Source organism: Sorex fumeus, unplaced genomic scaffold (assembly GCF_029834395.1).
Source record: "Sorex fumeus unplaced genomic scaffold, SorFum_2.1 ptg000063l, whole genome shotgun sequence".
Taxonomy (NCBI): Eukaryota; Metazoa; Chordata; class Mammalia; order Eulipotyphla; family Soricidae; genus Sorex; species Sorex fumeus.
This window is the reverse complement of record NW_026606120.1, coordinates 45,284,813-45,297,962: the sequence shown is the minus strand read 5'-3', so window position 1 is coordinate 45,297,962 and position 13,150 is coordinate 45,284,813. Positions and strand designations below refer to the sequence as shown.

General features: G+C 44.9%; 1 protein-coding gene across 1 annotated transcript in view; it reads right to left on the bottom strand.

Annotated features, from left to right (window-relative positions):
• SMG6 (SMG6 nonsense mediated mRNA decay factor) overlaps nucleotides 1–13,150 on the bottom strand; it is a 283,804-nt gene that overhangs the window by 140,828 nt on the left and 129,826 nt on the right. The window contains exons 11-12 of the mRNA XM_056127857.1: nucleotides 6,141–6,257; nucleotides 4,140–4,308 (exon numbers count right to left, since the gene is read on the bottom strand). Of these exons, the coding sequence (XP_055983832.1) occupies nucleotides 4,140–4,308; nucleotides 6,141–6,257 (286 nt within the window). The remainder of the gene's footprint in view (nucleotides 1–4,139; nucleotides 4,309–6,140; nucleotides 6,258–13,150) is intronic.

Below are 13,150 nucleotides of genomic sequence, written 5' to 3'. Positions count from 1 at the left end.
CTCAGAGAGCCCGGCAAGCTACCGAGAGTAGTCGATATGCCAGACACAGTAACAACAAAGTCTCCAATGGAGACGTTACTGGGCCCGCTCGAGCAAATCGACGATCAACAGGAGGGCCTTTACCTTTACCTTTACCTTTACTAGAGTATGAAGGCAGCCATAAAAAAAGTGTCAACAAATAAGCATGGCTACTTTCCAGTGTGATTTAATGCACACTGAATTTTGACTTTCATTTAATTTTTTCCACAAGTCTTGAAACACTGTTCTTTTAATTTTTAAAAACCATTTAAAAATCTAAAAATCATTTATATTTTTAAATAAGGCCTTTACCTTATTTAAAAATATAAATGATTTTTTAGCTCATGGAACATAGTTTGCTATCCTCTGACATAGAACAGAAAGCGCAGAAACAGATAAAGAGAGGCAGATAAGACAGAGTGAGGCAGGGCAATAGGCAGGAAACAGGTAAGACAGGCAAAACACTTTACAGACGTAAAGTTGTCAGAGGTAGGTGGACACAATCCCATACAGAGACCCAGTCTCAGACAGGGGCAATGAACATACACAATTATTGAGAAACACGTAAAACATGCTCCCACTAGACATAGACAGACTTAGACACAAGGGCAGGATCAAAGCAGACATAGACTGATATTAACACAGAACTAGACACAAATGGCCATGGACACAGAGAGCTGAAGACACAAGCACACGTTCAAACTGACCCCTCATGAGGCTACCTGTAAAGAGAACCCACACATTCAGAGGTAAATGAGACAGACAGACACACACACACACATTTTGACACAGTAAACAGATACCTACATGTGGAAATATATGCTTTTGGCATGCCAAAGAACTCATATTAAAGAACCACAGATCACACATGCATACTCACAGATAGACACTCAGATATATACACAACCAGACTCAGGTTCACACTGAAATATAACTGTGTACAGATATACAGATACGGGCATTGTGTACAGATATACAGATATGGACATGTGAAACAGCTATCCATGGCTGTATGAAAGTTCAAATATATTAAGCCACTGAGTGTGCATAAATATAATAGGCACACAACTAACCTTAATAATACCATGTTTGAACTGTGAGACCATGTGTATTTCTACTTTTTGTTTTTGGGCATACCTGGCAGTACTCAGGGCTTAATCCTGCCTCTGTGATCATGGATCACACCTGACAGTGCTCAGGGGACCAGACAAGGAGCTGGGGGTTAAATACAGGTCAGTCATGTGCAAGGAAATGCCCTACCTGCTATACTATTGCTCCAGCCCCAGGACCATGTGTATTTCTATATCAGCATACTATATTCAGGGATTCTATCAACTGCAAAAGCTGAATCCACGAATGCAGAACTGAAGACAGGAAGGGCAACTGCAAGGGACCTGGGCATCTGAGATCGTTGGTGTTGATAGGGGTGTCTCGAAACCAATTCCCCATACATACCCAGGAAAACTATAGTTAAGTCTTGAGGCAGTTAATGATACATACACATTTTTCACCGCAGAGAACAGGGAATTTATACCTCTAACTCCTGTGCTCTAGAGGAAAAAGAGAAAAGACTAGGGTATGGCATCTACCAATCTGGGTTTGATTCCTGGCACCCCATATGGTCCCCTGAGCACTGCCAGGAGTAATTCTTGTGCACAGAACCAGGAGTAACCCCCAAGCATCTCTGCGTGTGACCCCAAAAAACACGTGGGCGGGAAGACTCAAAAAACTCTTACACTCCTCAAGGATGAACTGTATTTTAAAATAGCTAAGATGGGCAATGGAAAGAGTTCAGGAGTCAGGCCCCAAGTCTGATACTGGTACTGTGATTTCCCAAGTAATGTCAGATGTACCCTGGTGGACTCTAAGCATGGCCAGGTGTCCTCCCAAACAACTAGGTCCTAGAATACACCTGTCTAGACCAGCTGATTAAGTATGGCTGAGAGTGGTCTCCTATGAAGTGTTTAAAAACATGGCAAAAATGCCTATGCTCACTGCTCACTATTTACAACAGCCAGTATCTGAAAACAACATAAGTGCCCAAGAAGAGATGACTGGATAAGAAGCTATGATACATATACACCATGGATATTACTTAGCCCTAAGAAAAGGTGAAGGCATGCAATTTGCTGCTATATGGATGATCTGGAGAGTATCAGGCTGGATGAAGCTAAAGGGAGAGAAACAGACCCAAAATGGTCTGTCATATATGTGATATAAAGAAATATAGTAGGGGAATAACAAATGCCTAAAGACAAAAGAAACAAAGAACACAAGACTGGCCTTCAGAACTTGCCACTGGGGTGAGGGGTGTAGGGGAAAATAAGGCAGGGAAGGGAACATTACAGTGATATGCATGATACCATCAGTAAAAATATAATAAATCTTACAAAATCTAAGAGGAAAATAAAAAAGCCTCCTTCCACAGAGGCAGGTGGTGGGTGGGAGGAAAACTTGGGACACTGGTGAATGGAAGTGAGCACTGATGAAGGGACTGGTGTTGGAACACTGCAAATAAGAAATTCAATCATGGAGAGAACAAAAGGGAGTGCCCTGCCACAGAGGCAGGGTGGAATGGGGGGATGGGGGTGGGAGGGATACTGGGATCAGTGGTGGTGGAGAATGGGCACTGGTGGAGGGGTGGGTACTCGATCATTGTATAACTGAAACCCAAGCACAAAAATTTGTAAGTCTACAGTTGTACCTCATGGTGTTTCACTAATAAAAATTTTTTAAAAAGTCAAAAAAAAAGAAATTCAATCATGAAAAACTTATAATCACACTAACCCAATAAAAAACAAAACAACATGGCAAATAAATGATACAGTAAAATTTCTATGTTAGGGTCAGGGAGATAGTACAGCGGGTATGGCTCTTGCCCTTGCATGTGTCTGACTTGGGTTCAGTCCTCAGCATCCTATATGGTCCCCTGAGCCCTGCCAGGGGAGTGATTCCTGAGCACAGAGCCAGGAGAAGCCCTGAGCAACAGAAGGTGTGGCCCAATAAACCAAAATAAAATAAAATCTAAATTTTATTTTACCACAACTTCAATAAAGAAAGAAATGACACAGAAACAAAAACAAATCTACACAGATATACCCAAATGCATACATTTGAATACCAATAAATATTCTGACAGGCACCGCACTCAAACAGACAGTAGGTGGTAGCTGGGTATGCTAAAAGAGACAGGAATAAAATGAATAGTAGAGAAAGGCGGAAGCATTCACCCCTCATATACTACACCAAGGAGGCTCTGAGTCCGACCTTTGGTGCCACATGACTCTCTAGAGCACTGCCAGATGTTGTCCTTATAAGAAAAAAGAAAAGTGAAAGGATGGAGAGATAGCACAGTGGGTAGGGCATTTGCCTTGCACGCAGCCGACCCGGGTTCGATTCCCAGCATCCCAGATGGTCCACCGAGTACCACCAGGAGTAATTCCTGAGTGCAAAGCCAGGAGTAACCCCTGAGCATCGGCGGGTATGACTCACTGTCACTGTCCTCCCATTGTTCATCGATTTTTTCGAGCGGGCCCAGTAACGTCTCCATTGTGAGACTCTGTTGTTATTGTGTTTGGCATATCGAATACGTCACGGGTAGCTTGTCAGGCTTTGCCGTGTGGGCGAGATACTCTCAATAGCTTGCAAGGCTCTCTGAGAGGGGCGGAGGAATTGAACTCGGGTCGGCCATGTTGGCTGCATGCAAGGCAGATGCCCTACCCACTGTGCTACTGCTCCAGCCTAGGTATGACCCAAAAAGAAAAAAAAAAAAGAAGAAGAAAGAAAGAGACAGTTCCTCAAACACCCAGACTTAAGGGGGAAATGCAGATATAGTATTCACAGTATGTAATGTGAATGAGTGCTCGAGAGTTAAGGATGAAAAACGAAACAAGAGTAAACCCTGGGGTGAGATAAGGAAATCTGAGGGATGAGGAGGAGAACAGACAAAATTAAAATTAACCCAAATCATCAGGGAAAGAGAACAGTTCAAGGAAGGGAAAAACCAAAAGTTCCAATGCCGAGAGTGTGGGCGAGAGAGAACAAAGAGGAGGACTAGGGAGTCGGGAGAGCACAGGTGGGCTACAGCCAGCAGTGGTGAAGGAATGAGCAAGCTGACTCACTGTGGGGGCAGATCCAGGGCTGTGGGCGGAGGATTCCAGGTATCCGGGTAGCCGAGCATCCAATCTGACCAAACTTTGACACTGGGGAGCAGTTCCTTCAGGTCCGGGACAAAGGAAGATACCTTGATGTCATCTTGGTCATCCTCGTCCTCAGGAGAGGACAGCTGAGCTGCAGAGGCAAAGGGTGAAAACTGGGCCTATGTCTGCTGAGGCCCGTGTGGGCCTGGGGCGCTGGGACGGCAGCAAACTCTTAGGGAAGGGAGACCAAGTCCACAGGAGAGCTGGGCCCAGAAGCGAAGGACAAATGCCAGCACCTAAGAGGATTCTGAAAAGCAGGACAAAGAGAAAACGAGTGCACTGGGTTTGCTCCCTCCTGCAGACAGCCAATACTGCTTCACCTGTGGCCTGGCTGAAGTTGTTACCCTGGCCTCTAGCCCACCCTTTTTAGCTTTCCTCCAGTAGTGAGATAGCACCAGCGTTCCAATCAAAATTGCACAGCCTAGGACCACAGAGACAGTACACTCCAGAGGGTGTTTGCCTTGCACGTGGCTGACCCAGGTTCAATCCCCAGTACCCCATCTGGTTGCCCAAGCACTGCCAGGAGTGATTCCTGAGTAATCACTGTCAGGTGTGGCCACAAAATAAACAAACAAAACAAAACAAAATTGTATAGCCTGGACTTGACTATGAGAAAATAACAGAGAACCCAAACTAATAGTTCTTCTGCAAAATAAACAGTCTATATTCTTCCAAAATGTCAAGGTAAGGTTAGAGAGATGGCTGAGTGGGTAAGGAGTTTGTCAGCATGTAGCCAACCCCAATTCCATCCTCAGCACCACACTTGGTTCCCTGAGCACCACCAGGAGTGAGTCTTGAGCAGAGCCAGTAGCCCCTAAACACCTCAGGTATGATCCCAAAACAAAAGTCTAGGTCATGAAGGACAAAGAAAAAATGGGAGACCATTCCAGATTACAGAATCACTCCTGGCAGTGCTCAGGGGAACATATGGGGTGCTGTGGATTGAACCTGGGTCAGCCACGAACAAGGGAAGCACTCTACCTTGCTGTACTATCTCTCTAACCTCAAGAGTTCTTAATAATATGTTTGGCACTTTAAAATTAACTTTAGCCTTCCTCCAAAACACAAAGGTGTCCCAGAGACTGGCAGTTTTCATAAAGCTGCTATGACAGGGGAATTTCAGAGGGGCCTTATGACTCACCAGGACCGAGAAGCTGAAAACCTTCAGTCCTATCTCACACTTCTCAACAATCGGGCTTGGAATTCTCAGGTCAGTTTTAAAGGATACGGGATGCCACTCAACCCAAGGGTTAAAAAATACCCCTGCTATGATTCTCTCCCCACCCCCAACTGGCTGGGACACAGTGGTTAAAGTACCCACCAAGGTGACAGACAAAAAGGGACATGGGGGGGGTGGGGAAGGTCAAGGAGAACCAAAACATCCCTTATGAAGAAAAAGGGAAACTTACTTTTCTGGCTTTTTTACTTTTTTTTTTTTTTTTTTTTTTTGCTTTTTGGGTCACACCCAGCTATGCTCAGGGGTTACTCCTGGCTCATGCACTCAGGAATTGCTCCTGGCGGTGCTCGGGGGACCATATGGGATGCTGGGAATCGAACCTGTGTTGGCCATGTTGGCTGCGTGCAAGGCAAACGCCTTACTCGCTGTGCTATCACTCCAGCCCCTTTTTTACTTTTTTAAGGTTTTTTTTTTTTTAAAGTTGTAGAAGCTCATAGATACAGAGAAAAATCAATTCTAACTACAATAGGAGAGAGGAAGGAGGAAGGAGTTCCTCAAAGAGGAAAGGGCCCTGGAAGTTGCAAAAGGAGGTGGGAGTTTTTTAGGTGAACAAAAGAAGGGAAATCAGAAGAACGGAGAATAGAGAAAGATGATACAGAGCAAGCGACATGGAATTCTGAGGCCTGTCTGGACAAGGCCTGGGAAGTTGCACAGCACACCAGTCAGGACGCCCCTCAGCTGCTTACCTTTGGCAGACTCCTTAAGTAAGTAGGTGCAGCGCCGCACCAGGAGAGAAAACATGGCCAAGCCCAAGGCTGCAGCTTGCTCCTGGATCACAGAGCGACACTCCTCGGAGAAGCAGTCTGAGGAGAGGCAAATGGCACCCTGTCAGTAGTCTGAGGGCTACTCTTCCCTACTAGGTGGTGTTACTGAGACCCTTTTCCTCATCCAAGATTGAGGGGAGTAATATTCCCTTTCTCAAAGGAGTTGTAGTTATAATGTTAAGATAAAATAATGCAGGTAAAACACTTACCTTGATCCTAGGCATAAGGGTAAGCATTCAGAAAGTGATTATATCAGCTCTATATCATATCACAACCCAAGCACCAGTTGCCCGTGCTGGGGCAGCCTGAGTCAGAGCTACAGACTCTACTTTTAGTTACTGATAATACTACGCCATGGCAAAAAGAAGTCATACTTAATATCTCTAAAATATAAATAGTAGGATTCAACCATCAGTTAAGATTTTAAAAATAAAATTTAAAAGTGATCTTCTTGAGGAGCTTGGGAATATGCCAACCTGGGTTCAACTTCTGGCAATCCCATGCATCCTGAGAACTGCTGAATATAAATAACCCTGGTAGTCCTCACACCATGAGCAGCACCACATTCCTTGCACTGAACCACCAGAGCCCCTTGAGCCCTGCCCTGGGGGGTAAAAAATTCTATCTTCTTCTTTATTCTTCCTGAAAACATACATGACACTTAGAAATAACTTATTTTTAACCAAAGAACTGGGCTGGAGAGATAGCACAGCAGGTAGGGCGTTTGCCTTGCACGCAGCCAACATGGCTGACCCGAGTTCGAGTCCTCCTCCCCTCTTGGAGAGCCCGGCAAGCAACCAAGAGTATCTCGCCCGCACGGCAAAGCCTGGCAAGCTCCCTGTGACGTATTCGATATGCCAAACACAGTAACAAGTGTCACAATGGAGACGTTACTGGGCCCGCTCGAGCAAATCAATGAACAACGTGAGAACAGTGACAGTGATAGTGAACCAATGAACTAATTTTATAAAGAATGGTGCATAGCATGTGATAAACATGATTAGCTTTTGTTTCATAAATTCTTTCCCCTTGTGCTAAAGAGAAACCTGGGAGCTGGAGAGACACTTAAACGGACTGCACAGTCCCCTAAGTACCAGTAGGAATGGCCCAAAACCCACTTCCTCCAAATAAAAGAGAAAGGAGAAAAGGAAAAAGATGGACGGGGGCGGGGGGGGGGGGGAGAGGAGGTGGAGGAGGAGAAGAGGGAGAAGAGGGAGAAGAGGGAGAAAAGGGAGAAGGGGGAGAAGAAGGAGGAGAAGGAGGAGAAGGAGAAGGAGGAAAAGAAGGAGAAGGAGAAGAAGATGATCTGACATTTAATACTAGCACCCATTCCCCTCACTTAACTTAAGTTCCTTCTGGCTATAGAGAAAGAAGTCACCATGGCCAGAGCTATTCTTTGGCAGAACACACACACACACACACACACACACACACACACACACACACACACACACACACACCCCTTAGTATCCCTTCCTCTCAGAACTACTCTTTGGAAGTGCGTGTTTTCTCTTTACTTCCTCTCCCTTCTCGCTCTACCCCGCCTCTGTTTCGTCAGTGACCCTCCCTGACAGCTACTTAAACCCACCGCTGAACTGGAAACAAACAGAAGACGGTAGTTCCACCTGCTGCCTCAGAGGAGGTGACAGATATAAACTCCAAAATAAAATCAGAGGCTGAGTTCATGGCTCTGGCAGCAGCTAATCTGTTAATTCCCTCTGTAATCCAGAATCTCCAAGTGCTAAAAGGATAATTTAGCCACATGTTTGATCTGTGTCCCTGCCTGAATTTTAACTCCATGAGCCAATGGGGAGCCCTCTCTCTTCACTGACACTAGTCTTGTCAATGAAGCCTAATTAAAGTCTTTACTCGAGGAGATGCTACACAACCACAGTTATTCCTCACTGTCTTCACCACAGGAGCAAACATGATTGGAGTATACAAAGCCAGCCCCAAACCACTTTAGGAAACCCTGGAAGAAGGAACAGGCTGCTGCTCAGAAGGCCCCAACATATGAATAGCATCAGAGTAGCAATTCTTCTATTGTGGCTTTCCCACCATCCTTCCAGATGCCCGCTGGTCCCAAATGTCATCTTCTAACTTTGCAACTCAACTGTGACAGGCAGTGGGAAGCAGTAACAATTCGTATGATTAGATCACAACTCTCATTCTTCTTTGGGTAAGGTCCTAAACTTCTGACAGACGGAAAACAAGCACCCAAGAACCAAGAAGGGAGGCTAGAAAGCAGGAAGACACACAGCCATTCCGCGAAAAGCTGCGAACTTCTACCATCGGCCCCCTTTCCCCAGGCAGCAGCACTGTACCACCCCAGCTCAGTCCAAGCTTCTGCCAGCACTGCCGGAAGCCTGCCTCTAATTAGCGACCCTGAAACAGCGGAGCGAGTCCAGAACAGATAGAGATGAGTTGAGGCACATCTTGGTAGTGACACACTGAGTACACAAGTGTCCTCTCATCAACAAGGATCTGGACAGAAGTTATCTACATAGAGAAGGTACTTAGAATGGATAAAGGAGGATATCTTAGCTGTAAGAGTCTGGCATTTTAAGAAGCACAATGCTACCATATGATCTTGTTGCCTGGACAAGATTGCTAAGATGTAGCAGAGCGAGGTTAGTTTCACCATACCCATTTATATTTTTTGATAAATGATTATCTCAGGATAGATTATTTCTTAAGAGTTCCAGAGTTCTAAGGGGGAGAATGAATTAAGAACTGCTTTAGAACAATGAAATCTGTGGTCTATGGGGAGTCCAGGACGGCTCCTTTTTTAAGATCCCTGCAATAATTTGGGTAGAAACAAATACTCCTTTTCGTGGTAGGTCTGAAAGAGTTCTACTCCTCTAAGAGCAGTCGAAAGCAGTGTTCCGATTACTCCGTTACTGGTCATGGTTATGTCACCTCAACCCTTTCATCCCTGCCCACTTCCTAGGAAGGGACCTGTTTGGTGTCTATTCTAACAGGGAGGTACTAACCAAGAAGCTGCTCTATTCTCTATCTACTGGTCAAACAGTAGGTACTATCACAATGATCTGGGGATCAGTCCTCTGTGTATTTTATAGTGAGTATTCTGTGGAAAATCTACCCTTCTCCATGGCTCAAGGCTATCTCTAGCATTTGCCAGGTACCTGTCATGGACCTGTGCTAGATACTATGTTGAACATAGCTACAAATAAAACAAGGTCCCTGAAATCTTAGGATCTGTTAGCCAGGAGATTTAAAAAAAAGTTATTTGCTCAAGTAACCATGGCAATGTGAACCCAGTTCCTCCAGAGAGAAAAATGACATTAGGAGATATTCTTGATATTCTTTGCCTCGTTTAGGCTTCTGTGTATTAAAAACCACAAGGTGTTACTCCTTGAGAAGCATTTACTATGTGTGTATGTACATGTGTGTGTTTGTGTGTGTGTGTGTGTGTGTGTGTGTATCGAGTTGGACTGGGCTAGACCAACAAGTGATGTGGGGTGGGGAAGGAAAAGGCATTGTTTGCCTTGGTATTTGCCTGGGTTCCTCTGGCTTTGTGTCAGGTAGCAGGAGACTGACATGAGCTGAGGAACTCATTAACATTGTGAAACAGCCTTTCCCCTTCTTTCCAAAAGCAGGCTTGCTCAAGGGTTGAGGGGGGTGGTTTTGGGTAAGGATTCCTATTTCTGACCAAGAAAGTCACCTGAGGTCTGAACTTGGTTCTGTCCCTTCCCTTGTGCTCTCGCCTGGGCAGGTGACCATAGTTTCTTCTATTGCAGTGATAAAATTCCTACTCAGGCAGAAGTGTTCTTCTTAATCCTGTGTAACAGGGTGACTTTCTTATTTTTCTGAGAACATATTCATGGAAAACATAAACCAACTGTCGTCAAAGTTGTATGAAATCAGGAAATGGAGCGGCCGGGAGAAGGCTGCCATGTGGCCGGATGTTATGTATTTCTAATTAGTGCTATACATCTTTCAACAGCAAGTGTCCTTCTGCTGGGAAACACAACACACTGCCCTTGTTATTGTAACTGTCAGAGAAGTGCTTAAACAGATAATCTCCAGGAAAAGTGATAAACACGTCCCCTCTCCCACCAGTGAGTGTGCACTGGTGCTGCCAAAGCAAAGCTGTGCTTGACGGCTCCAGGATGGCAAAGCATCCTCCTGCAGGAAATGGGAGTAAGGCAGGAGGGGCAGAGAGGGAAGAGGAGTGGAAGAGAGAGAGAGAGACCAGCCTACCTGCATGCCTTAAGCCCAGTCAAGGGACAAGTGGTTTAGAACCATTGCTTTTGAACAACTTCTGGGTAGGGGAGAGTTTTGGAGGAAACCAGTAAGGAAGGGACAAGGGGGAGGAAGGGAGATTTGCCTGGTCACAGAAAAATCTGGCAGCAGTGGGATAAGAAGGGTTCCTCTGAAGCATACAACTAGCTTCCTGGCTAAGGAATGAGAAGAGTAATAAAGGCAAGGTACAGGATGGGTGACACTTAAGTCAGCAGCAGAAGGGATTCACTGGGGTTTCCATTCCAACAGAGAATCTACTGTCCAGCAGCTTCACTAAGAGCTGGAGAAAAATGTAGGCAAGACCTCTTATTCCCTGATTCCCGCTCCACCACCTCCTCCCAAAGAGAGGAAAAGGCCAGTCACTTCCAAACTAATACCACCTGGAGGTGATTTGTTGGCTCTTATCTTTCAGACATAAGGCTGCTTTTCTCATGAGTCAGTCATCAGTCAGACATAGGGCTGGCAGAGTTCCTGAGCAGCTCACCCAAACCTCCTTGTCTACAGGAAGTGGGCAGTGAGAGCATCTTCAGATGCTTCCCTACTGCTGTCTGAGCCATACAATTCCCTGGGGAAGCTGCTTGCTGAAGAAAAGGTGGAGGCAGAAGTACAGGCATCAGACAAAATCTCAGAGTGCAAGCAGAGATGTCCATGTTCGGCATCATTTTATTCCATAAGGAGTAGAATGAATGAGTCAGAAAAATCAGGCTCCAGTATACCCAAGGAAAGTATTTATGTACAATGGCAAGACACAGGAGGAGTTTAAGTTTAGTTACAGTCTTGGTATAACCAAAACAAGAGGGAACGTGGGGCCAGAGAGAGTACAGTGGGTAGGAGGCTTTCTTTATACGTATCTGACCCTGGTTTGATTCCCATGCCCCATTGGGTCCCCCAAGCACCACCCAGGAGTGATCTGAGTGCAAAGTCAGGAATAAGTCCTGAGCACCAATGGATATGCCCCAAAACACAAACAAAGTAAAATAAGAAAAAAGAAACACGAAAGGTAATGTTTCCATCCCTATCTTCATGCTTGCTACTCCTCTGGCTTTTCCATGATTGTAAAACTGACAATCTTTTCCAGTGGCTAGACGTAGGGAAAAGAAAATTTTAACCTCCTAAGAAAGATACTTCTACAAAGTAACTTATTTCATAAATATTTATAATGGAGGATGTAAAGGAAAACAGAATCCTGTCTGTAAGAAGTTAATGAGGATAAAGACATAGATCCCCAAGTAATATAATTCAAGACTATTTTATGCTATAAAGACGATGACAGTAAGGTCGCAAAGATAGTAAAGGAGGAACGTCACTTGCTTTGTATGCGGTTGATCTGGGTTTGATCCATGGTACTGTATATGGTCCCTCGTGCACTACCAGGAGTCATTCCTGAACAGAGTCAGGAACAGCCCCCTAAGAGATCTCTGTGAGATCTCTGTTTCCTCCCAAAGATGAAAAGTAATATGCTTTCTATCACACTGGCTAGCATATAGCTGAGGTGGTTTCGTGGAAAAGAGCCCTTCTGAGCAGGGTGGCAAATGATGAACAAATATAGCACTGGAAGGATGGAGGGCCAACTTAGTGCACTAGCAAGACATTCAAGATACATCAGGCTCGTTATGCAAACTCTATGTTTAACCACCACATGTGTAATGGGGACTACACAGCACAGCGTCTACGGTACCACAAAAAGGAACACACACACTTGGCTCAATAGGCAGTGAGGAAGAAACTCACTCATGGTTTCTAAACAAAGTCAGAGATGAGTGTTTTATAAAGACTAACCTATTTAAAGTATTTAGAATACATATGGGTAACTAGAAAAAGGTAACAGAGGAGTCCAGTTGGGACTGAATGAATTTTGAATGCTTGTTTGAATTAAGAGAAATTATAGGACCAGAGAGATAATTCAAAGGGTCAGAGCACACACTTTGCCTGTTTAATCCTTGGCACAGCACTGGACTCCTGAGCACCAGGATGGGAGAAGCCAAAAAAAAAAAAAAACACCCAAAAGGGGTAGGGGAATTATCCCGACAACACTTCATAAGCTTTATAATGTCAATTAAATGTACCATCTTTCTTATAAGAGCCGAGGAAGAGGGAATAGAAAGAGTGAACACATGAAAAACTGAAATAAGAAAACCAAGAGAAGAAGATACTGTGGGGAGGGGAAAGGGTTCACTCACAGAACAGTGAAGTCACTGGATTAGTGAGAGTTCTGACTCGCACTGATAATCTTGGCAGGTTCTAGAGGATCCTGAGACCTCAGGAAGGATATACCACCCACCAAATGAGATCAAGAAAGAAGAAATTTGGGACTGCAAAACACCTGGAGCTAGGGAAGTATGTATCAGGGAGTCCCCAGGCTCCCACCACTTGGCTCAGAGCCAGTCTTGTCTTTCCAGAACAAAGACACTTCAGGGGGTCAGAAATACTTGAGGAAGACCTTGCCTAAGGAGGCCTGGGAAATCTGAGGGGGTTCTCCCTGTGGAAGCCATTAGATATTCAGCACTTCATTTGTTTCCAATTCTTGTAGGAGTGCAGCTCCAGGCTGTGGGGTGAGAGGCTCTTCTCTGACGTAATCAGGAAGCAGCTGCAAAATTAAGGAATCCCTCATGACATCATAAAAAGGGTCGATGGTTTACTGGGGAAAGTATAAAAATTAATTACAT